At 41.9% G+C, this 26859-nt stretch overlaps 1 protein-coding gene across 4 annotated transcripts in view; it reads left to right on the top strand.

Moving 5' to 3' along the window:
* Positions 1-26859, top strand: part of LOC121906286 (neuroendocrine convertase 1-like) — a 185078-nt gene that overhangs the window by 147171 nt on the left and 11048 nt on the right. For all 4 annotated transcript variants that reach the window (XM_042425076.1, XM_042425077.1, XM_042425075.1 and 1 more), the window contains 4 exons: positions 12267-12377; positions 12734-12827; positions 14584-14769; positions 24467-24590. In XM_042425076.1, coding sequence (XP_042281010.1) covers positions 12267-12377; positions 12734-12827; positions 14584-14769; positions 24467-24590 — 515 coding nt within the window. The remainder of the gene's footprint in view (positions 1-12266; positions 12378-12733; positions 12828-14583; positions 14770-24466; positions 24591-26859) is intronic.

Genomic DNA, 26859 nt, shown 5'->3' with positions numbered 1-26859 from the left:
TGTATGTGTATGTGTGAGGGTGTGTTAAAAAGACTAAACCAAAATTAAATCTTACCACATCCCACTTGTATGCATGCGTGTATGGTGTGTGTGTATGTATGTGGTGTCAGGGAATGTGTTTCATCAGTCGTGCCGCTTCATGTACCCGTCTGCAGCTTCGGTACAGTATAGCAGCCAGTCTGATGCAGGGACGAGGCGGGAAGCTCCCGATCATTCAGCCCGGGCTCTGCCTCCCTCTTCGTATGGCCACAGAAAGCCTCCGCTGCTTCTCCGGGCCCATGCCAGTGTGAAAAGCAATTGTGTGGAATGTGTAAGAATTAAGTATCCCATCATTCAGCGCAGACATGCAATTAAAAGAGCTGTAGCCGTCACTAGCAGTAGACATCGCCATGTCATGTCACTATAACTCAACACAGCCGATGCCTGCCATTTTTTTTTTGTTCTTAAGAGGGAGGAGTAAGTATAGACAGACACATACACTTAAGAAGCTCACTCACTTCCACACTCATTTACAAAAACATTTACAAACATAAACATTCAAATTTTAAGTTTGTCTTAATACAACATTTTCCTGCCCATATGTAGGTTGAAAGAGTTACTGGTCACTGTAATCATGACTCCTGTCCTTACTGGTCCTTTCTTAGTGAGCATGCACTAGAAGATATGGGGGACAAAATCCACAGTCCTTGTTCTCAGTTGGACTATCAGATTTGTCAGTTGTTCTGCAGTTGTTTAAGTGTAAAATTCCCTCTTTGTGCAACTAAATCCCTCCACTGAGGCTCACTAAGGAAACAGTCCATGGAAAAATAAAGAGGGAATTTTGCACTAAAAAGTTTTTTAAAAAATGTTTAAAATATTGTATGCATGGTGACTAATTTCAATTAGTCATTTTTTAACAAGTAATATGAATATATATGTACTGTAAGATGGAAGTAATTAGCTTGTTAAAGAGTTTGGCTGAAAGACATCACAGATGCCATGAGGGTGGGAAACAAGCTGGTAAATACTTTGTTATATTCACACTAAAGTGCCTTGTTTGTAAATGTCCCAGATATTCATCGAATTCCCTCTCTGACTACAACTCAAATAAAGCCATGTTATTGCAGGAGTTGCAGGGCCAATGGGAGCCGTGTTGTATTATTACAGTATTACTGTAATACTGTAGTATTACACTATTACTGTATTATTTTCAGGTTGTCTCCATTCCCCACTTGCTTACTTTGTGTTTACTCAGCATCACAGTCCTCCTGCAAGTGGACTGAGCTGTGGTTAGTTTGTGGCTAGAATGAAACATGAAGTAACCACAGTAAATAAAATGATACCTGATTCATATTCACTTAATAACATCCATAACCCCCTATTATAGTAGAGAATGCATATACTCCTGTGAGTTCTAGTGAGCCTTCTTTGGCATTTGTGATAGATGAAGTCCAGTTATAGTCTGGTCTGATATTTATATTCAATCATTTCAAGTTCTTTTGTGGACGAGAAGATAAATAACGCCTACGAGCACAACATACTATGCAAATGTGTGTCAACATATCATAAACTATGACACTTTGGCAGGATGACAAGCCAACAAAGAGGGAACTTTGCTCTAAAAAGATTGCAACTTTGGAAGATACAAACTTGATTTATCTATCTCAGTCTGCCGAAGCTTCATATTAGCTCCAGCTGAACTTTAAAATGCATTTTTACAGAGTGAGGACTGTGGATTTTGTCCCACATCTCTTACCCTAGAGTCACACTTCAGGGCCAGTATGGAAAGAAGGAATTACCAGTAACCCTTTCAATGTACAGTACATACAGTATGAGCATGTGAATATTGTTTAAGGACAAACTTGAAAAAATGTTAACCTATCTTTATGTACACGCATTCATATTAAACCGTGGCATACAGATAAATTATGGGCATAAGTACAAGCTGTACATTAGAGGCGAGAGAAAGCAATTATAAAAATATTGGCATTCAAAGAGAATGAAGGTCATGCAGATCACATGAAAATGACAGATGTTTACAAGTAAAGTGGTTTGATTTCTAGTGCTGTAATTACTGTACATTTCCACTGAGTACACAGTAAAGTTTGAACTGATTTCTGAGAGTCTCTTGGCAAGTCTTATGCCTTGTATTTTAATACAGTGTTATACAAGCATTCCATTATAACACATTTTAATGCTTCAGTTTAGATTTTACAGCGTTACCAAGTTACTTAACTGAGATTGAGAGTCATTTTTGCGAATTGGACAAAAGAGACACATTATAAGAGGCAGAAATGCATTAAAAAAAAAACATATGGTGATAAAAATCCAAAATAAAAATATACTACTCAGACCTAGAATGAACTACAAAATATAGAGTGAACCTCAAAATCAGACCTTTGCGCAGCTTTACTGAAAAGATATTGAGATACCACTCACTCTACAATATGTACACAAAGAAGTATTAAAGTGTTTGTCTCTGTTGTATTTCCTCTAGTTTGTTTCATATCAGTCAGTTCACAGACTTAAGCTTGAGTGGGCCACAGTGTAAATATCCCAGACCTATTATTACCAACAAAATGTTCCTAGCCGTTGTCAAGCCACTAAGTACAAAATGGTGAATTGCAGACATGAAGAGAGATAATTGCCACTCACGCTGGAAATTTGGCAAGCGCCTTCCCCACGAGACTCGGATGAAATGGTGCTTCAACCCCCGAAACTGTCATTCTTAATGAAATGGTAATTACAAACCCAGCGGAACAGCTGAGGGGCCTGCCGGGGCCCACGGAGCCCAACTACCAGAATAAACCTGCTACAACAACCTGCAGAGAAGAGAGAGAGGGAGGGAGGGAGGGAGGCAGGAAGGAGGAGGGAGAGGAGGAAGACGATATAAAGCAGGAGAGAGGTTCAGGTAGGCAGTAATACCAGGAATCTGAGATTTATTTCAATTGTGAAATGTAATACACACTCCAGGTTGGAGTGTGCTGTACACTGGGACCCTCATCAATAACGCCGGCAGTGTGGAAGGCGGGAGGGGAGGTTGGTTAAAAGCGCCCACACAGTCTGGGTAATTGATTGCTTTGTAAGTGAACATGTCTTTAACCTTTGGGAGGTCAGGCCCAGTCGGACACCATCAGTCCTGCCTGGGGTTGAACTGCTTCCAGCCGTTTGTCTTCCGCTGCTCCCTCGTCTCAGGGCCGATTTGTCAAGCATGAGATGTTTTGGGTGTTTAGATTACAGGCGAGATGGGAAAACAAAGGCAAAATGCCACCCCAAACAAAAGGCCTGAGCCTGGATCCCGCACTGATCTGCAGGCCGGGCAGGAGGCCAGCTACCTGGGGTGCTGAAACTGAAAGAGGGAGAGGGTTGGGGGTGGAGGGGGGGGTTGCTTTGCTGAAACAGAGCCACAATGAAGCCCCCGAAACACAGTCACTGTGGAGCTTGAACCAGAGCCAGAATGGAGGCTGAACGGGAGCCAATGTGAGAATTGAACGACAGCCAGAACGGTGACATGAGATAGAGCCGGAATAGCGCCTTGAGACGCAGCCAAAATGGCAGCCAGAGACTCGGGGGGGATATGAGGGAGCTTGGGGCGGCTAACTGTTTTCTTCACGGCAATACTCCTCATCACTGGAGATTTTAAAGTGTCCTTTTGCCACCCTCCCAGGTACTTAGGTCTGTCTGTCTGTCAGGCTGTTATAGAGTGACTAAAGATGATTTATCTCTTAGATTATCAGGGCCAGTAGCTGCGCCGTCGCTCATATGATGCCCTGGAGAGACAGGTCAGAAACAGGCAATACCTTCTAGGACTGATACTCTGACAACTCTGTCTTTCTTAGAAGGAATATCTCCACGACACAGCCATTTATAGATGGCCTGCAGCTTTCAACACTTTGACAGGAGAAAGTCAAACTCACATCTTGTTAAGCTCATGTGTGGATTATAACTGTGTGTTTATTTTCAGACGTGATATTTCATCACCTTAAGGTAAAAGCAGATTTTTCTTACGTGTTTGTGTCGGTGTGTTTTTTGTAATGTATGAACAAGTGGGTGTGTGCACATGCAAGAAAATGTATGTGTGTGCGTGTTTGTGTCAAAGCACAAGGTGCTGTGTGTGCCTGCCACTTCCATCTGCTGTTCTATTACCATAGACGTGATGTACCTGCCACTTCTCTCCTCAGCTGAGGTGTGTGTGTTGTATTCTCCCATCCTGTTGTTAGATCTGACAGCCACTAACACGGGCTCGTGGTGAAAAAGGGGGAAAAAATACTCTCAAGTTCCAGATCCCACCCAGAGTCTGACAGACAAACTGTCTGGGACTGTAGGGAAGCTGCACTCATCTCTTACTGTGCAGCCAAGAAGTGTATTTTGACACCATTCTCTAAAGTCTCAATACAGTATCATACTGCATTTACAGAAAGTTCCTACAGTTGTTTTGTTCTGGCTCATTTATATTTGCATGCTCCATTAGGCAATTAGGTGATCATTTCATGACACATTTTTTAATACTTAAATGTTAAGATTGATATCTACAAAACCCTGGTTTTTCATTTAACAAAAGATGCTTAAGTTCTAAAAACTTTGATGACCACAAGCAGCTGTACTGTAAAAGATCTTTGCCTAAATGAAATAGTCAAAAATTAGCTTGCCTTTAAATCAGGAAATATAAAACAAAAGCTCCTTGTTGACAATATAGATGTAGGAAATAGGGAGCCACAGGAACGATGGATTAAAAAACAACAGCAACAATTTTTGCTGTTCTATGCATTTACTGTTATGCAACTCCGATGTTTGAATAGATGTAATGAATGATAAAGGAGACATGCAGATTTTGAGAAGGAGACTGAGAGCTGCAGATTCTACCTTGTTAGTTCCTGGACCATCAGACAGTGCTGCCCCCTACAGCAGGCACATTTTTGGGAGCAGAAACTATATGTAAAGACCTAAATTTAAACCATGGTTCCTCCTGTCAAAATGCAAGTAAAGTTCCAGAGTTCCTAAAATGGTTTCTGGGTCCTTGGTGAAGTTCCCTCTGTGGAAACGGGATAAATGTGAACACACACATTTCAGTCAATACCAAACAAGTATTAAAGTTTGATACCCAGCCCTTATGTCATCAAAAAAAAGGGGAAGAAACTGTGCCATTGTAAGATACCTGCAACCTTTATAAGCATCAAGCAAAAACAAACTGAAGTTTCGAGTGGGAAGGAGAAATCAGTCGTGTCAGACTTTCCACACATTTATCACTGTAAATGAAAGCGGTATAATATTGTTTGAAAAATATGGCGAGATCAGCCTGGTTTGTTCGCATTTGGTCCATCTGTGAATTGACTGAAGATCAATAACCTCGCAACTCTGTCAGCTCTGTAAATCTAGATGAATATGTAGCTCAGAAGTGTGTGTGTGTGAGTGTGTGTAGGTGTATGTGCACTTGAGCAAGTTGTTGTTTATGTGTGTGTGTGTGTGTGTGTGTGTGTTTGTGTGTGTGTATGAAGAGAGAGCATGTGCGTTTTGTTTTTTTACGAGGGAGCACAGATGTGAGAGATATGGAATATCTATATGTGTGTGTGAAACGAGAGTGTGTACACACCTAATGCATTCTGGCAAGTTATTTCCATTTCATGCTAGGGCATAGATCGTTGGAGGGCTGTGGTTACCTCTCTCTCTTTCTTTCTTTTCCTCTCTCCCTCAGTCTCCCTGGTGAGGATGTAAAACTGGCCTTGCGTCTCTGCCCCAGACAGATAGATTAATTAATTATCCAGACCTCCTCTTTTTTCATTGCTGATCCAATGTGACTGAGCCTGTGGTCTATACTGTACACTGTACATGCGTTTTAGTAGAGAGAGAGAGAGAGAGAGAATGTGTGTGTGTGCATGTGTTTGTGCAGCGGGTAATTAAAGATATAGCTCATCCACAGACTAACAATCCCACTATCACTTAATATCAGGGTACCTGTGCAATGATATTGTTTCCTGTGAAAGGAGAGCGGATCTATGTGTGGGTAATTGTTGGCTAATTGAGAGGAAGTGGAGGCTCTTTATACGTGTGTGTGTGTGTGTATGTGTGAGAGAGAGAGAGAGAGAGAGAGAGTTGGAGACAAAAAGAGAAATAAAGTCCTCATGATGATTAGGATTCTTAATTAACAGAAAGATGAAAGTGTGAAGTCTGGGTAGGTCAGTGATGTGCTGTTGACCCTTGACCTTAAATCTTGATTGGTTAAGCAGACATGATAGGTTTGTTAAAGCAAATTGATGGCACTACGTCTCAACTTCTCTTCTCCTTATCTTCGCCCTTTTTGAACTTTTTTTGCATGGAATACGGATCGACTGAAACAGTTCCTGTCCCTTTCAAGCCTGAAGTATTGTAATAATGCTCCAGTTGTACGTAGAAAGGCGGAATGTTGATGGTAATTGTGCGTTTGTGTTGATGTGCATTTGATTGATGGGTCAGCAGATAAAGCGGGCTGAATGTGCCGAGTGTTTGTGTGTGTTTGTGTGTGACATACACCGACTCGCCCTGAGGGACAGGGGAAACGGAGCACTGCACCTCCTGCAGGGGGTGCCGTGTCTCCCGGCAGGGGGGTGCAGCAGGCAAACAGAGGGGTGCCTGTACACCCCTCCACCCAAAGCCCTCCACACACACACACATGCACCACAACACTCCACCCTACTGTGCCACAAGAAGGGTGGGGGGTTGTAGGGACCCTGAGCTCTTCTAAACCTCCACTAATGCATAATTCATATACAAGAAGCAATTTTGATATTTTGCTGGGGGGGGGGCAGGGAGTAGAAAAACAGAAGAAATTTCAAAATAAAGTTCCACAACACACTGCACACTCATCCTCCTCAACTCCCATTTTTTTCCATGTTCAGGGTTAAATTATGTCGCCACTGACGGAGAGTTGTGGGTAAATCTGCTCTGGTCTACAGCAACATCAACATGTTTCCAAAAAATAAATAATAAATGCATTCATACCCACCCATGTTGCAAGCAATGACATTGCAATCAATTTATTGTGAGTCAATCCCACAAACGCTGTCCTACATCAAATGTGCATTAATCCATGGCTGGAAATAGTCCCCAACAAACGCACTCCTGTGCTCCTGTGTGAGTAATGTGCACATCTGTTTTAGGAAATGACTGAGCCTTTCATAAAAAATGAAACTATATATTTGTGGCCTTTTAGTAAAGATTCCTATCTTCATTAGGAGCCAGTGAGCTTGTGGCTGACATATTATTTGGTTGTGGTCTTTTCAGGGGATTTGTTGACAATAAACTGATATATAACCTAAAAAGTACAATCATATTATATCATTTTGTATGGTACGTTGAATAAGGAACCTTTGGTTCAATAAACATATAAAAACAGTCTTTGTTTTTGATGGTTACATTTTTGTTTGCTATATCACGTTTAGTGATATGGCATCAAAAACTAGTCCCTTTTGAAGAGGCAAACAAAGGCTTCTGGTTCAGTGTTTGCTTTGTCCGGAGTGAAAAGAAAGCACTCGGGACCAGGGAGGGAATCTTTTGCCAAGCTTGTAGCACAGCGCTTAGTCAATCCTTTCCCCCTTCTTTTCTCTCTCTCTTTCTCTCTCTCCCTCCTTCCCCACAAGGGCAGAGACATCTAAAAGGACTGTACCTTGGTGTGCGTCCAACAAAAGCTCTCTGCTGAATTTCATCCTCTTTTGAATTTGTGTTTGAATAACACTCAAGCTACAAATCAAAATATGTTGGACACTGAGAGTGAGGTCATGGGGTATAGATCATTGTGGCTTCCAGAGAAGTCTCCTTGTGTAAGAGAAGGGGACGGGTGGCTGCTACTCTGACTGATGGCTGTAGAGACAGAGAGGGCCGTTTGGTGCCCATTCTCCTGAGACTAAGTCCACGCCTGTGCCAAACCCCTCATTTTCCTCCCCGCAATATATTTCATTAAACTTGTAACTCTTTGCAAGGTAATTCACTTGACATTTTGAGACTGTGTTGAAGGCTTCTGAGTGTTTCCCTCTCTGTAATTTCAAGTCAGACAGATATTTACCTAATACAGCCTAAAAATATATTCCAAAATCATTTCCACTGTAAAAGCACACATTCAGGACTGTTAAATGGATGAAACTGTATAACACAAAGCTGAGCAGCACGGCACAGCATTTCATGGTTACAGCCATGCAGGTCCCAGTGGCGCAGATATAATTAAGACCTCTTCTTAATTACTTAATAAGCCTAATTAGTAACATTTCTGAGCAGCAGATTTGGCTGTAAGAGAGATGGAAATCAGAAGAATGTTAAGTCTATTTGTTATTTCATTTAAATCCTAATGTTAATGAAATTAGTGCATCATGATATAACAGAAACAAACCACACTGGGATTGACCATAGGGCTAATGCAGCTTTTTATGCTTCTGATAAACATTTAATTAAGTGCTACAAAAGGGGGATAAAGAAAAAAAATCATACAAAACAAATGTAAATATAGTTCTTATGCGACAGTTGGCTGCTATAGTCATGTGTCACCTTGATCAAGTGTTTAATGTATCCACTCTTGGTGCATTTCTCATTAGTTCATGGCCAGATGTGATGGAGAGGTGTGTGAAACTGACCGGGGGTCTGCTATGTTGTCGTCAGGATAAGTAAGGCAAGCCCACCAATCATGCGCTGGAGCTGCTGCTGCTGCTGCATTCCTGGCCACTTAATTAGAAGTTGTTGGTACCACAGAAGGTGTCACCAACCTTTTCAGGCGCTGAACAGATGGTGTCCCCTCTTTTTGAGGTCCTGCCAATGCCCACTCTGTGGCTCCTGGGAAAATGACCTAACTCACAGGCAGCTGCTTAGTGCGGCTTGAGTGATTCTTTACAGCCACTTCTACTGGGGGGGACTTAGCAGGACGTACCACTGCAAACAAGGGGTGAAACCGCCGTATCTAGGTCCCTGGATAGTTCTGACTGTGGAACAAATATGTTTTGGTTCCAGCATAACAGTTGTTATAGCTGTGTTTTTAATGCCTTGTGCAAAGACAACGGAAAGACCTCGACCCTGGAGATCTTGATGCCTCAGTGCTAGTTGGGTTTCTGTGCACCTTCCTCTGCTGCTGGCAGATGGTGTGAATATCAACAGAGAAAAGGACCTGGGAAGGCCCGCAGAACAAAAAGTGAAAAGGGTTCCTCGACAGTTACAAAGAGGCCCCATGGAGAGGTGGGGGGGGAGTGGCCTTCGTCCTAATGGATAAAAAGAAGGAGGGAGTAGAGTTTGCGAGGGTATTTGCCACTGAGGAGTGAAAGTGGATGGAGAAAATGCGAGGGCCGCAGATTCGATATGTGTGAAGGCGGGGGGTCGGGGGTTTAACATGCTTCGTGCTGCGTGGACAGAAGATCGACTGTCACTCTGTAGTCGGCTTGGCTCAACCTCCCTCCGACCACGCAGGAGGTGGAGAAAGAACAAGTTGAAAATTGGATGACTGTGCTGTCTGACTAATTGCTTGATGTGAATTACATTATGTGGGTTTCATCTTAAAGACATTTTAATCTTAAACAATGTCACAATCCACAATAGCTACGAAATGTGCTCTGCACACATTTCTATTTGGAGAAATCACAAAGCTCTTGCTGAATGTAGCAGTGTGTTACTCTCTCTGTTCCTTGCTACTGATGATGAGATCGCTGAAAAGGCCAGGGAGTCTTCTTGGAAAGTGGCCCAGCTCAGCGGTGGTGTTTCATTGACATGGCAGGGGACATAAAATCTGTCATTTTCATCATGTTCTATCGTGGGTAAACCTGTTTCCTGCAGCTTTCTCTATCAGATATATGTCTGTGTAGGTTTATGGCCGTGGAGCTGGGGCAGGCCCGATCGATCTGCGGGAGCTATAGGATTTAATAGGTGCACAGCTCTCGCTAAGGGGCACGGGGTGGGGAGGGTATATTTAATCACTAAAAGGGAGCAGGGTGGCAAGCCCCGGTCACCGACAGTTTCTCTTTTATGAGAAGTCAGGGTATCAGTTTTCCCCACACTGTGAGAAATCTTATGTGATCTATTGTTGCTGCTGGGGTTTCGTTATACATCTCCATTTGAGGTCGCCGAATTAAAAACTAACCTCCAGTAGGCCCATGTTCTTAGTACCACTAATGTGTATCCACATATGTTGTCAGAGTGTCTGTTTGTGTTTTAATGTTTATCTAAATACCTCCATACATGAAAGAATCTTTACACTGAATCTTGAATATTATTTACTCGTGCAAATACTCACTACTGTACCAAATGTGCATTTATCCACAGCTGAATAGAGTCCTCAATAAATGCACAATTTACTCCTGGTTGATTAACATTTGCTAAAAGCTTCAGCACCCAGCTGTTTTATGACATTTCCGAGCCCTTTTTAAAAATGAAGTCATACATTTGTGACCTGTTTTTAAAGATTTACTTCTTCAGCAGGAACCAATAGGCCTGGTGCTTAGAGAAACAGACAGGGAAGGGAAGTCAGGAGGTATTGAGAGACAGAGACTAACACATTATTGCTGCTGGTCTTTTTCATGGGAGAATGATGACAAAAAGAAAAAAATGTCATTGCTTAAGTAAGTAAGTCCACAGCATCTTCATGATCTGGTGGTTTAAGATGTGTAGTATATCACTGCAATGTCCTCTGTTTTACATATCACTTTTCCTCTCTCCTCACATCATCTCTCTTCACTGTCAACTGTCAAATTAAAGGACAAATTTCCCCCCCAAAATCTTTTTTTTATACCATTCAGGATCACAATTTTTCTCTAATTGTTGCTTATCTCTAATGAATTACTGCTTTATGTTCAGGCATATTAAAATCCTTCAAATTAAACAATGTGTGAAGAAAAAATGACTAGCTCACAAATCATGTCTCCACTAAGACCATAAAGAGTGGGTAGGGGACACAGGTAGATATTGCTTTGTCTGAAGGGGTCGCTAACTAAAAAACCACTTGTGTAGAATGCAAACATACTTGGAAACTACGGAGCCAAATAATGATTCTTCAAAGTTCTTTTTTCTTTATTTGGATCCATGTCAGCTGATGCCTTTGCAGTCACTAGTCTCTGCTTCTGCATTCAGCTGTTGTCAGCTGTGTTTTGCTCCAACTCTTCACAGCTTTCACAAACCCCCCGAATGACCTTGAACTTCAGCAGCGCACCTCAACCCCATACACCCGCCTGCCTAATGCTATTATGTTGGGTCCTACATGCTAAAAGTCATTGGTGGTGATAGTGGCTGATTAGATTGTGTCCATTGATCGCGCGGCGTGCTGTTAGGATGAGGACGGTGTGGGCTGCAGATCCTGCCTCTCCTCCTCAGACACACTGACAGTCTGAGACAGAGGAGATGGAGCCCCATGCAGGGCAGCAGATTGAGTTATTGATCAGCTCTCTCCTTTCTCCTCTCGCTGTCTCTCTCTCTGCTGCTCCGAGAGACCCCGTCATCAGGATAATGAATTTCACTTATTGCAGATTAACGGCATAAGGTCTGTATGGTAATAATGGCAGAAATTAGCTCTTTGTCACCCCCCCTGGATTTCCAAGAGAGGGGGGGGGGAATGAAGGTTGTTACAACCCTGTTACTCAGTCTGAAGACTGTGATTTTAACAAAAGGGAACTGAAAGGGAAAGATTTGAGGGAGAATTAAGGCGAGACTTATGAGGACTGTGATTTCAGCCTCACTGAAGCGGCGGAGAAGAGTTCTGATGCAAGAAATTCAGGTTTGATGGAGGAGAGTGAAGGAGAATTTGGAGAGGAAAAGAACACTGAATAACAGGCTGTATTGTGAAAAAGAGAGGTCAAAGAGGAAAGATGAGAGCGGATGATTCAAAAGAGACGTAAAGAGACAGTGAAGCAGGAGCCGTAAAGTGGAGGAGAGAGAGTGAGATCAGCAGCAGTCATACAGTCACCAGGCAGCGGCGCCGCTTAAGGGTCGGCCATTGTGTCTCCAGCACCCAGATTGGGGTGGTAAAGAATGAATAATGAGGCTTGATTACAGTCCGTGAGATGGCACATTGTTCAGAATCAATCCTCCAGGCAAATTACAGGCAGCACAAACAGCAGCCCTCAGCCTCAGCCCGGACAGAGCAGGAAGCGATTGTGTCAGAGGACAACATCATCTTCGTCAATGACTTGTTGCCTCCTCGTGTCGGAGCCATTAGCACTTACTCTGCTCCCGCAGCACAATCAGCCACCCACGTAAAAGCCTCTCGTCCACGTGTGTGAGGATAGGATATAAGCGCAACAGCATGCTTGAGCAGCTCATCTACACAAACACATGTTCCCGACTTGTTTCAGGTTTGGCTTTGGAGTGTTGGATGCAGGGCTGATGGTGCAGCAGGCCACACATTTCAGGAGTGTCGGTCCATCGAGGAAGTGCACACAAGAAGTCACAATCTATCCTACCAGGTAACAAATACCTTTTATTCCAACTTTATCGACTATGTACAGTATGTTTATGTAACACCTATAGCTTCTTATGTCCCTTTTTTTTAAATTGTTTTCACAGATTTTTGTTGCTTATATATACTAATTTGTCTCAAGTTCTGTCTTTCAGTTTTTCCTTGTTGTATCTCATTACTCTACCTGCCTCAACAAATTGGCTTCCCGACAAGGATCAATAATCTTTCCTCTTATCTTCATCTATAATGTCACTGCTTTGTATGTGTGTGTGTATTCGCAGAGTACAGTATGAGTGTTTAATGTCCATGTAAGAAGGAGGTTTGGCTATTGATTGACAGATATAATGATGTTTTATTGGTCAGGATCCTTTCTCCAAGAGGCGTGGTCAGCATGAACATCCAATCAAAGGCCTGCCGTGGGAAACCTAACGAGATCAACAGCCTGGAGGAGGTTCAGGTTAGGCAGCCATTTTTAAACTAAATCAAATATCATGAACATACAGTACATTGTTTAAATATATGTTCTTCTTTCTGGAAATAATTAGGAAAAAATGGAAACATGAAAAGTTTGGGGACATCCATTTTTATTTGGTATATGTTGAAACCGCAAGCAAGGTGGAAAAGTCAGTTTTCACCGACATTATAGATAGATATCCACTTATATACTTAGGTTGTGGTTCTGCTGCAAATCTGATCTTACAGTCTTCCCATTGCCCTTGACAAGTTACAATTCAAGCAGAAATGCATTCAAAACTTAACTTCTGCCAACAACCAGGGAAGCTTGAACAGTTCATACAAATTGTTTTCAGGGTTCTGTGTCATGTGTTTTAACTGAGAATAGAAGAGATAAAAAAGATCATACCGTTATGTGTTATGTGTTGACTGTGTCATTTGCAGAAAATGGCAAAACTGTGTTATCTTGAATGCGGGCACATACATGCAAATGTGTTTATGTTTGACTGTGTCAGCAGGCATACGTACTGTACGTGTCTGTGTACGTGCACAGCTGAGTTTGCGCGAGTTATCTGTGTTTGTGAAAGTGTGTGTACTTGTGAAATAGCGAGGAGAGAGAGAGAGAAAGAGAGAGCGGGAGTGTGTCAGCATGTAAATTGAAAAGGCTTCATCTTTGCGGCTCTGCTCCCTGGCAGAAAGCGTGGGTCAGGCCATCGCTGCGAGGTGTGATTGATGGACGTGTTGCTGTGGTAACACGCCGTAAACAGGAGCGGGCTGTCAGTCTTTTTGCAGCTTGGCGGCTCTCTCTGCGATGTGCCATTGTCACACCAGATGTGCTGCTTGTGATGAACAGGGACAGCGAGAGTGTTTACTGGGTGGGAACTGGAGGGTTGGGGGGGGGCACATGCGCTTATTTAAATCATTTAGCTAATATTCCCCACAGCCATTTTTGTCACTGTGTCTTATCTTTCTGCTCCCTGCTACTTTTCATGTCTTCCTCTTTGGTGGCTGTGGACAGATCATTGGCTCGTCCATGAGTCTGTCACACATAGTATCTCAAACAATACTGATTGGATTTGATTTGAACTGCATGTAAGCATTGTATTGCAGCATTTAAAAATGACTCTGATTGGTATAATCACTACATTGTTTGTTCATGTGTCATAGGTATTATTATCTTAGATATCAATGGTGTTCCCATATTTTTAAAATGTGTGCTGACTGGTCTGAAGAGGCGTTTCTTTACATTTAAAAGAATAGTTTTTGAAACACACTCACTAGTTTTTAGTCTTGCTGTTAAATATGAAGCTATTTTACAGCCAGGAGTTAATTAGTGAACTTTAGAGGTGCTGGCAGAAAGATGATTTTTTTTTTACCAGAGCCAAGCTAGCTGTTTCCCACTGTTTCATGTCTTAATGCTAAGCTACGCTAATCGGCTGTTGGCTGTAGCTTAATATTTACCATTCAGACAGAGAGTAGTGTCAATCTTCTCATCTTACTCTCAGCAAGAAAGCAAATAAAACTATTTCAAAATTGTCGGAGCTATTCTTTTAAGGTAAAAAATTCAATTCGTTCATTTAAAAAAATATAGACCAGCCTTCACTTCAGTTTGTTCTGTAACGCTCAATAAATAACCACATGGTGTTATACATTATGTGGTACACCACAGTACTCCATGTTCCTTCGTTCTCTATCCCTCCCTCCTTCTCCTTATTCACACCTGCCTCTTTTTCCATTTCTTGCCACCTGTCTCTCACCAGGTGAGGGTGAGCATCAGAGCTGTGTGTCGAGGTGACCTCTCCATAAGCTTAGAGTCTCCGGGCGGCACCGTATCACTGCTGTTGGATACGCGGCCCCACGACGCCTCCACTGCTGGCCTGAAAAACTGGACCCTGATGACAGTGCACAGCTGGGGGGAGCACCCACGAGGCCTCTGGACCCTCCAGGTGAGAGAGGAAAACTACTTAACAGCTGCCATAATTGTGACACCTTTTTTAGCTTAACTTGTAGCCACGCTAGCTACACTTCAGGTGTACTTTGTGTATAGTGCTACAGTAATTAGCGAATGTAAAAGATGGCGAACATGGTAAACATTACACCTGCTACATCACCATGTTAGCATCATCACTATGAATATGTTAGTATGCTAACCTTAGCATATAGCTCATTTAGCAGATTCAGTGCCTGACAGAGCAGCTAGCATGGCTGTAGACCCTTATTCTTGTTTTAAGTTCACTGTTTTACACCTTTTGGTTTCTCTCTACCAAAAGTTGCACTTAAATCATTCCACTCTGTTGTTTTGACTGTATATCATTCAAGATGGCCTCCAAGATTGTCAACTTTATCAGCATCGCTATTGCTCTTTTTCATTGCTTTGACTGCAGTGAAAAATTCATTTTTCCAATAATTTTGTCTTTTTTTTTTTTGGCCCCTGCATTTTTCAAGTTCTAACTAACTAAAGTAGAGTACAAAATGTCCCAAAGAAGTAGCCTCTTGGAGGAGCTTATATACTAATTCTCACATACTCTCTTGGAAACACTATTTCACATACCTTCTCTCATGATATAGAGATGATTTGCTCTGGTTCACATTGTCCTCTTCCAATAGCTGCGGTGTATAGAAGTTTAAAAATAGCACAGCACAGCACAGCACAGCTCAGCTCAGCTTGGTTCAGTTCATTTTGCCATAGCAATGTGAATCATCCTCTACTTTCATCTCCGAGCTTCAGCCAAGCATGGCAATCTTCATTTTCCTCCCCGCGCTCTTCTTTTCCTTTTTTCCCTCATAGATGTGCTGATGTTTGATATGGAGGAAGGAGCTAAAATGGAAGGGAAATTAAGACTGGAAGGTTAAGTAACCTTGGCCGGGTTTGACAGACACAATACTGCCGACGTCTGATTAGAATCCATACTCACAGACAGTAGCGCGCTGAGGTCATTTACTGTATATATGTGTGGGTGGTAGCAGTGGAGGTGGGGGCGGACACACAGTGTATATGTGTGTCTCTGTGTGTGTGTGTGTGTGTGTGCAAATAGGCATCAGTCCTTGTAAACAGTTGGAGGTTTATAGAGAAAAAGCTGTGAAGATGAAAGACACCCACCCCCTGTCCTCTATCACCTACCTCTTCCTGCAAACACAAACACACACACACACTCTATGTCTATCTCTCCATCTCTGTGTCTCTCCCACGTCCTCGTGCAGATTTACTGTCCCCTCTGTGACCAATTACCAAGGCCCAGTGTGTCGCAGAGATGGGGAGGAAACACCGTGAAGTCGAGCCACATAACAGCGCCGCTGCTCATTACAGGACGGCCGAGACGAGTCACTGTGATGCTCGCAACACGAATTAACGCTCGCATCTGACGTGCTGCATGCCTTAGCACACCGCTAATCAGCGCGTACACACACACACAATGGTTTTACACTGGTTGTCAGGCTTACATTGAGAGAGTATACACACAACTGCCAGTACAGGATGCTGAAAATAAGACGGAGTGTTACAAGGCTTGAAGTCAATGTAAATAAACATAGAGAGAGAAAAAGGACACACACACCTAACACAGAAACTTGCAACAATGTCTGATATGTCCTAACTGGCTTTTGAATGATTTGTATAAATTCCTAGTTTCAAAAGTGTTATTAATGATATTTATGAGCAAAAGCAAAAGTTTAAGTCTATATTGTTGTCTGTATCACTGTGCAATAATTATACAATTTAAGACTAAGTACAAAGATTTGACATATCATAGTTCCTGGGACAAAATCTGTACACATATTGTTATTTGGTGGTTTTAACATTTTCTGTGCTGCCTCTGACGAGCAGCCATGCCAATGAAATCTTGGAATGATGCGAAGAGAGAATCAAATGTTGAGACTAGAGATACTGAGGTTAGACAGGACTAAGAGAAAAGACAGAAGGAGGGACAGGAGAGAGAGAGATGGGCAAACTATAAAATAGAGGCCCTGGGAAGAGACTTTAACAGGACTATCTGCAGGACTATCTGCTGGATCCGTGTTTAAAAACTCAAGGGCAGCAGGGAGGGGTTGGGGGGGGGTTAGGGGGGTCTGTGGAGAGTCTATATTGATTCGTCATGATGACAATTGTAAAAGAGTGCTGTGGTGCTGCTGGAATGAAAGCGAGACTGAAGTGAAAGGGAGCAAGTGTTATGGCTTGAGGCTCGACTGACCTTCCAGCGCTGTGAAGGAGACCGCAGGGCTGGAAATACACATTCCCTGACTCTCTCTCTCTCTTCTCCCATCTACTCTACCCTGTGCTCGCTCTACCGCCGTCTGTGGTGCCTCAGCTCAGCAGTTTTACTGTTGATCAGAGACAATATTGCAGACAGTATTGGACAGTATAGAATATGTGTTTTCCAGAAACCCAACAAACAGCAGCGTATGCATTTAAATCAGACTGACGTGATTGATTATTTGATTTGAAGTCAATATAATGATGAACATCTATAATAAAGATTAAGATTTTTTATAAAAAAAAACATTCAGAGGGAGAGAAAAGTGTCAGATGTTATTTTAACCCCATGTCCTTGTGCTTTCTGCATCCTCCCTCTCTCTCTCTCTCTCCCACTTGATCTCTAGCTCTCTCCATCTTTCATTTGTCTTGTACTCTACTTTTTACTCCTCTGTCCCTCTCTCTCTCTCTCTCTCTCTCTCACACACACACACTGTATGTCTCCCTCTCATCCACTTTTTCCCAAGCATTCCTGTGACATTCTATTGGAAACAGACACAAATTACAATTTAAGCCATTTGTTTAACATGTTTATGGCTATTACTGGGTGAGTCTAAAGGGCCAGTTCACCCAAATTACAAACAGACATATTTTCTCACTTTCTCCAGTAGCAGATAGTATGCAGGTAGTTTAGGTTTTATTTGTGTACGTTGTGAAATATCTGCCTCCACCACAATTCAATGAAGATCAACGGAATTGTTCACGTTTCCTCGAATTTCAGCAAAGTAGCTTCTCAGTACAAAGTATTACTCTCTAAAACTATGTTATTATTGCTAGAGTTACTTCCTGCCAAAAAGTAAACAGTCGTAATTGTGATTTGGTGGATTAGCCAGCGTAATGGAGACAATATTTCTATAGAGAGAAATGTTTTCGCAGAATTTTTAAAATGTAATTTTTAAGCCCTGTGAGCACCACACACCAAATTCCATTCAGAAAGAAATTGGAGAGATAGATAACTGAAAACCTGGACAAACAACATCAGATCTATATGCATAGCTAGATACCACTTGGAGGTAAGTGACTAATATGTTGTTGCTTTTTTAATTTGGGTGACTTTCTTGTGCAAAGAATAAGGCTTGGGCTTGGGGGAAGTGGGCATAATGTCGCTCTACTTTTAGAAAACCCTCATCCCATACATGTACACACAGAAAAACACACAAAAATATAAACACATGTACATCGCTCTCTCCTCTACCCCACCTGGCTCCATGCTGCCATGCCCACAGGGAGTTGTGTTTGTTTATGTGTGAGTGTGTGTAGCAGGGTGACAGCGGTCTTTGAGCAGAGACATCTCTGATTCCCAACGGACTCAGAGACTCAAGCTGACTGTGACTAGTGCTGCTGTAGGAATATAATAGCACTATTTAGCCTGAAGCAATGTGGCTAAACACACACAAACATGCAATCCTTGCTGGCCGTGACTGACAGATCATACATTTACCATCATCATCCCCAGTGCTTCATCTGGAGTCACTCCTACTCTTTCCCTCTTGTAGATTACAGAAACCAAGCACACACACAAAAAACTGACAATGGAATATCTTGCAAATAATGTAGGAACGATGTTCGATTAGTGCAAGCAGCCAATAGGAAAAAAATGATATTAGCTAATCAGTGTTATCCACCTTGATGGATATGATGCGGTTTGTGTTGTTAAATATTACTGGACTAATAAGAGGCCTTTCTCACAGAGGATATTTTGACATGTCACAGTAAGAAAAGCACAGATAAAACATTAAAGATGGCTGGTTTCAGGGTCCTGGTATTGGTGATGCTGGCTCACTGTCACACTGTCATGGCTTACTGGGACTCTTAAATACAACACAGCTATCCTTAATGTTATTAGTAACACCTTTACTTTTCCTACTTGTCTGCTGTAAAAAAAACTATTGATACTGCTGTGTGCTTTTCTGTAGGAAGATGATAACTTGAACTGATGATTTTCAGAAGTGATTGTAATGGTGAAAATACTATCTGAGAGTCTTTCCCACCCTCATAAAAATAACCCTCTGGTGAAAACACTGAATGTTTGTAATAGTTGATTTTATCATTTAATTGTTATATTTAAAGATGTTAAATATCAGCACAAAATATCAGCTATTGACAACTGTATTGGTATCATTATTGATGTATCAAGTGAACATTTACCAGCCTATTCCTAAAAAAGGACAGAATTGAAAATGTAATAAAAAACCCCAACAGACCATCACATTCTTTATAATGTGATAATGTATAACAGTGTCAGGAAAATGAAAAGTTAATTTGTTCGTTTAATTTGTTTTAGGTACAGTAGGTGTCAGTGCAGGTGGTGAGAATATACTAACCATGTTGACTAACTAATTGCTAAACTAGTGTCATTATTTTTTAGTTTAACATGTGGGAGATGAACTTTGTGATACAGCCTTGTCCACTGTTTCTAAAAAAAAAGCTTTTCCCATTCAAGTAGATGCAGTTTTGATCTTTTAGTCTCAGTCTGCTATTTGAGGCAGTGATGTCAGTTTGGATTTGTAAATCGCTATGTATATTTTACATATTTTTATTGCAAATTTCTGTCTTTCTTTTTACATTGTTTATGATTACTTAATTTCGTGTATATTTTGACTGTAACGCACCATAACAAGGCAATTTCCTTATATGTGCAAACCTACTTAGCAACAAACCTGGTTCTGATTCTCAAATGCAGTTTTATTACTATAGAAAGTAATAAAATATTTGATGCACTACATGTAACAGGGAAAAGTTCCACTCACCACTGGTAAACAAGCCTAGAAACATCTCCACAATTTAATGTAACAGCATATAACTACACAAGCTCACACTCAGCATCAAGTTTGGCAGAAAACACCGTCAAAGCCTCCGTAGTTGCTATAGTGGAAACACACTCTCATGCACAAATGTGTACTTTCACCCGCAAACACACACACACAATCACACACTCACATACACACTCACTCTGGCCCAAGGTGGATTTCTAGAGGTGCATATATTTGCATATATCTGCATGTTTAATGAGTTTTGGGAGATCAAGCGATCCGAGCGGCCCTTTGTGGGTATTTCTTTCTTTCTTTTTTTTTTTTTTTTCCAGTGCGTGTGTGTGTTGGAGGGGGTGGTTCTCCGTGTAAATATCACCCACTGTGTGTTGGCACCCGTCACAGATGGTCGGGGGCGAGGGCACCCTGTGGGCACAGGATACCTATTTCTGTTTGTCTGCGTGCTTTGTGTGAGACTGAGAGGCAGAGAAAAGTGTGACTGTGCGTGCGTGTTTGTGTGTGTGTGTGTGTGTGTGTACGTGCACTGTGATACTGTATGTATCTGTATGTTTTACCTCCGTGTGCATATGCATGTGTTTGCATTTCACTACATAATTGTGCTGTGTGTGTGTATATGCAATTTAAACACCTGTGTTAGTGCAGCTCTGTGTGTGTTTGTTCAGTTGTTGGTGTTTAAGCACGCTGCGGTATGTGTGCGTACTTGCGTGTGCGTGTCTCCCAGCATGCAGTGTGGCTATGATGGCCCTGTTTTGGATGATTGATGTGTTGGAGGAAGCAGCGAGGAGCTCAGGTTGGGCCAGAGCCTCAGTCTGACACACTGCTGCTTCCCTGCTGCTTTACATATGTAGTCGCAGCAAGACTCCTCCTCCCCTCCCATCTGACACTGCCTCCCTCTTCAACACAGACAACACTCACAGGTTCCTCTTTCTGGTTTTATTTTGAAGCTTCTGTTTACCATGAAAGCAGACCAAGCTCTGTGCTCTTTTAGTAACTTCCTGTTTCACATTTAACACCTCAGAGCTGCCCGGTCCAACAACAACCTGCGGTTTGACATAGTAAGTTTAGCCTCTGTCTTTTATCTGATTTGTGTCTGATTCTGCATCTGATTCATTAAGCTTATTGGAGGAATAATACATACTACACCGGTTTTCCAGTGGAAGACATTAACTTGAATTTAATCTAATGAGACACCTGATTCCACACAGGTACACTTGTTTTATGATTTTTCCTGACTTTTACATGGTTTACATGTTTTTCCACCTTCACAAAAAAGAGATTTTAGTGAAAACGCAGAATGTTTGTTAAATGTCACGTATAAAGATATTGAACAGCGACACAAAATATGAGCTGTGGGCTGATGCTGCAGTGCTGAGATAACAGTATCATTATTAAGTTGTTGAATTAACACTTATCAGCTGATTCCTAAAAATGTAGAAAATACAATAATATTTCAAGAGGCTATAAGTCAATCTACTCAATTTATAATACAGTTTATGATGGAAAATTAATAATGATTAAGTTAGGTTGTATTTCTTCCACGACATGTAGACACAATTTTGTCTAACAACTCAAAAATCAAAAATTTTAATATCTCTTTCATAAAATTGCACAAAGCTAAGCCTACATGTAAATAGATTTGGTAAAGGATTGGAAAGAATTCATATTTGATAAGCCATTTTAACAAGGCAACCCCCGGTAAAACTAACCCAGGAATCGTGCTCTAGTGTCGGGGATGTGATGAATTTTACAGTTTTGGCAGAATAAACAGACATGTAGAAAATAATGAAAAACCACAGAGCAATATCTCAATATTCTCAGTGTTTCTTAGGTTTTAGTGAAGTTTCCTTTTAAATAGAAAGTTGCCACACTGACCTTAAGCTGCTGAACCTCCAGGTGCCGCGCCTGATCTTCATTTTCCAACAACAGAAGATCCCAGAGACCCTTTTCTCCAAATTTACATTAGCATGCGAGAACCTCTCAGATTTACTCGCAACTTGGGAGTGACAATCATTTGTAAAACTTGGCGCTGCCACCGTTTGCAATCTGCATATAAGCAGTACTCACTAATCACTTTTTTGGAGCGGGACCTAGGTCTGTGTGGGGCAGGATAAGAGCCATTAACTTTAATTAGGATAAAAAGGAAACAAAAATATTAGAAAAAAAATAAATGCGTGGTTTCGTAAAATACATTTTTTAGTCATTATCTAGCTCCCTGTCTCCATCTAACTTTCTCAGTAATCTTCTCTGACGTCCTCCTCTCGGCTAAGTGAATCATCTCTTTTCTGTCCCTCTTTTTCTACTCTATAGGTGTTTTCTTTTTCTGTCATATCACATTGTCTATCAGTCCCCCTCATCTTCCTGTCTGTCTCTGTCCCCTTGCTCCTTCTCTATCACTATCTCTTTTTCAACTCCTTTCTCTTCTCAGGCTCATTCTCTATCGCTGGGTCTCACTTTCCTTTCTCTGACACTCACCCGTTTCCATATCCCTCCATCTCTCGCCCATCACTAATCCCCCCACCTCCTTTTTTTTTTTTTTCTCTCTCTGCAGTTTCTCTCTCTAGCTTTGAAATCCTTCCCCTCTCGCCTCTATTCCTCTGCTTCTGCTAATCCTCTCATTTTCTTTGTCTCTCTTTTGTCTAAAAGTCAGTTTAATTTCTCCTTCCTTTATGCCCTGGTTTGGTCTCTGCTTGTAGTTCTTATACTTATTATTCCACTTGTACTTTTCTTTTTTATCACACCAGTAGTATAACTACTGGTTGATTTCTTCCTCATTTAGATAATAAGATAATGTGCACTTACGGCTGACATCATCACCAAACATTGACAACATGATACTTTACCACTGCGTAACATTTTATACTGATTACAAAAACATAGCATCCAAAAACAGTATGTATGGATTTCATGGACCCTTGTGTCAGAAGAGTAACTTTCTGTATAAAATTAACTTCAACTCAATTAAAACAATCAGGCAACTCAAAATATTTGACTCACGAGGTTTCCTGGCGACAGCGGGGTCGCAGCTCCTCGGAGAGACGTGTCGACCCAGTAGAAAGGCATGCTGGGAGACTGGGAGGCATGCGAGGCGTATCGATCCACCTGTAGCATCCAGCTGTTTGTTTACCAACAACAAATCAATGCAGCGCTCGGCTGGGGGCCGCCATGCCTGGCCTCTGGTCTGCTTAGAACACTCACACATACACTCATATAGCACGCACACACACACACACACACACACACACACACACAGGCCGGCTGGGCAGCTGCTCTGGCAGATATAGGGAGTTTATATTGGTGGAGCAGATCTGGTATCTGGATCTGGGTATGTTAGGGTGTAGTTGTCTGCATACATAAGCCAAACTGAGGTTGATATTATTGTTTTTATTATTATAATGAAAAGCAAAGATCAAGGTTATTCAGAAATCAATCAAATAAATGCCTGCGTTTATCAAGCATTTTAGAATCACTCCAATCACACCGTCATCAAGTTAGTCAATGGGTTTGACTACTATCTCTGAATTTGCAAGATGTTTGGCTTCCAGGGAAGAAACACACATTCTGTTTTTAGGTGGCGTTTGCATGTTGTGCCCGTGCCTGCGTGAGTTCCCTCCGGCTTCCTCCCACAGACTAAAGGCATGCAGGATAGGTTAATCGGTGACTCTAAATTGCCCGTAGGTGTGAATGTGAGTGTGAGTGGTTGTCTCTCTCTATGTGTCAGCCCTGTGATGGAGTGGCGATTTGTCCATAGTATAACACGCCTTTCACCCAATGTCATCTGGGATAGGATCCAGCCCCCCCCCCCCCATGATCCTCTAGAGGATAAGCAGCATAGCTAATGGAACAATTGCATTGCAAGGACAATAAAGGATAAGTTCTGCTTCCCAATAACATCCACATGCCCACATACACCTTTAAAGAGTCATAGGTCACTTTAATAGTTCCTCCTGTGCTCACTGGCCGTGAGGAGATCTCTTCTTAAAATGACTCCAGTGAAAGTGATCGGGGACAAAGTCTCACAGTTCTCATTTTCTGCTAAAATGCATTCTAAAGTTCAGATGAAGCTAATATGAGGCTTCATCAGACTGCATCAGACAAATCAAGAGGATACCTTCCAAAGTCACAATCTTTTTAGTGCTTTCCCTATCTTCCCCCCCATGTACAACTACTTGCTATCATGTGACTGCAATTCCATACTTAGGTCATGTGATCACACCTGAGCAAGTTAGTTCACTGAAGGTGAATTGAACGGGGATACAGTTGAAGCTCGATAAAAAAACACTAGTAATTGAGCTTTGAATTCAGAATATTTTTATTACAACTATGTGTTCCCAAGACCAAGAATGACACTTAAATTATTCTAGATTCACTGATCTGTAGAGACATCATTATTTATTTTGTTTTTCAGGTTGAAAACAAGCTTTGACCTTAAGTAGCAGTATTTGTGTCACTGATATTGAAGTGAACAGTATACAGTATAATAATATACCACATAAACCAAGTGATAATAATTTAGACTAAAATGTCACTCACAATCAGTCCAAATTGAGACAGCAATAATATTAACTGCAGTAAGTTTTCTAAATGAATGTTTTTTTAACACCTTTGCTGATGTGTTTTTTCCAGGTGACTGACAACAAAGGCTCAGTTAGGAGCTGCTCAAGACCAAATGAAGAGGAGGCAGCCGGAGCCGTGCTCAGTGTTACACTCATCCTCTACGGCACCAAACACCCACACAGGACCAAGCACAGTATGTAAAAGTGTCTGCCACTTGCATTACTTTGAACACATGCAAACTGAGGTGAGCCTGGAACCCAGGGTTACTTTAGAGGTCTGACAAATGATGCACAGAGGGTGCGTTTGATAAACAAAATCCACTGAAAGACAAATTGATCCATGCACAAGTAAATTAAGCAGCATAAATTCAAGAAATAAACAATTTCAACTATACAACTTTTTAAAAGCAAAATTTAAGATGCGTTTTTTCTTATTACAACTAGTTTCAACAAGTTTAGAGCAAAAAAACTTCTTTACCCTCCGCTCCCACCACCTTCCTCCCACCTGCCATCTCTTCTTCTCTGGCCGAGGCAGTGCAGTCAGAAGAAGTCAGTCGGGCCACTGACCACAGGGACTGTGATGTGTAATTACAGTTGCCCCTCCCCAATTCCACCCTCTCCTCCACAGTGTGTGTCAGCTCCCCCGACGGCCACGACCTACACATACACACACACCTCGTTAGCCACACCGGCATGAAGCCACAGCACCGTCCTCCGTGTCCCTGTCGGGGGTTTTAGGGTTGTTAGAATCACTGAGGCATGCTGGGAGAAAGACATTGAACCAGACTTTGCTGTTGATCTCTGTCAACGGGGGTTCCCATCGGTCATGGAGGTCCTGGAATATCATGGAGTTTTGAAAGATAGTCAGGAAAAGTCAGGGACCTTAACAAATTTGCTGTTAAAGTTAGGAAATTTTACAGATGGATTTATTTTACAACATTTTTACATTAAACCTGGATTTTACTTTAGTGGAAACCAGAGTACAAAGAAGGCAGGTAAACATGAAAGTACTCCAGCTTTCTGGAAACCTGAAAAGTGATGGAAAAGTTGTGGAATTTCACCTAAGGGCCACAGTGGGAACCCCCTCTCTCTCTCTCTCTCTCTCTTTCTGTGTGTGTGTGTGTGTGTGTGTGTGTGTGTGTGTGTGTGTGTGTGTGTGTGTGTGTGTGTGTGTGTCTTGCTCTGTTGCTCTCTCGTCTCTGTCTGTCAAGATGCTGATCTCTCTGTTGAGAAATCAATGGCTCTCCCCCTCCTCCTCTCCTTCTCTTCCATCCATCCATGTATCCCTCTCCGTGCTCCTGGATCTAACCCAAGTTCAAGCTGTTAGTCAATCTGCTGTCCACACACACACACACACACACACACACACACACACACACACACACACACACACACACACACACACACAACTCATTCACAGTGTTGATACTCTTCAATCTTATCCCCAATGACATCATTCTGTAGTAGTTTGCCTCACTGTGCTCTGAACTTCACCTGCAGTCATGACTTCTTGATTGTAATTTCTGGACAAGCTCCTGTTGTGTGCAGAAAATATATGAATGCTGTTTGGAGATTTTCATGTTATGTTTGTAGGGAATACTTAGATATTTCAGGAAATACACTTATTTGCTTTCTTAGCGAGAGTTACATGAGAAGACTGTAACCACTCTCTAGTATATGCTGAATATGAAGCTACCACCAGCAGGTGGTTAGCTTAGCTTAACTTAGCATAAAAACTGGAAGCAGGGGGAAACAGTTTTGTACACATTAAATAAACAAGATATAATGTGTTAATTAGTGAGCTTTAGAGGTGCATCTCGTTACCTTAATTTGTTACCTTTGGACAAAGCCAGGCCAGGCTAGATGTTTCCTGGTTTTCAGTATTTATGCTAAGCTTGCAGTCTCCTGGCTTTAGCTTCATATTTAGCATACAGACAGAGCTGTCAACTTTCACACATTGACTGTGAGACTCTTGCAATTGACACTTGTCACACACTCTCATGCCACATGTCCATTTTCAAAACAAATTCATGAATGATAATGTTGTGGTGCGAAAAGAGGACACAAAGAGGACAGCGCATGGACAGATAAGACAGAGCAGCACAGTGCAACAGCAGCGGGGGAAAGCAAGAAATATATACAAATATATTGTATTGTAATTTGTTCCCACGCATGCTGCTCAGAGTAATCTCAGTAAGTGGCTTTTCGGACAGCGGCACAGCGTCTCTTTTAGGAGAGGAGCTGAACCTGAATACGGTATTAAGCACAAATGGTGGGTTTTTACGAATATTTATTTTGTTAAAATATTTTTAACAGTTTGCAGGTCGGGACTTGGTTACATTGCTGTCTCTGTCTCTCTCCTCTGCTCCGCTGTCTGTCTCTGCTTCAAGGATGTATATACAGCTGCAGGTCTGTGGGTGTAACAGAGCTCAGCTTTGGTGAAGTGGTCAGTGCAGTTGCCTG

The sequence above is a fragment of the Thunnus maccoyii genome, chromosome 10 (genome assembly GCF_910596095.1).
Source record: "Thunnus maccoyii chromosome 10, fThuMac1.1, whole genome shotgun sequence".
NCBI lineage: Eukaryota > Metazoa > Chordata > Actinopteri > Scombriformes > Scombridae > Thunnus > Thunnus maccoyii.
The sequence above is the reverse complement of the archived record's forward strand: the minus strand, read 5'-3'. Positions and strand labels throughout refer to the sequence as shown.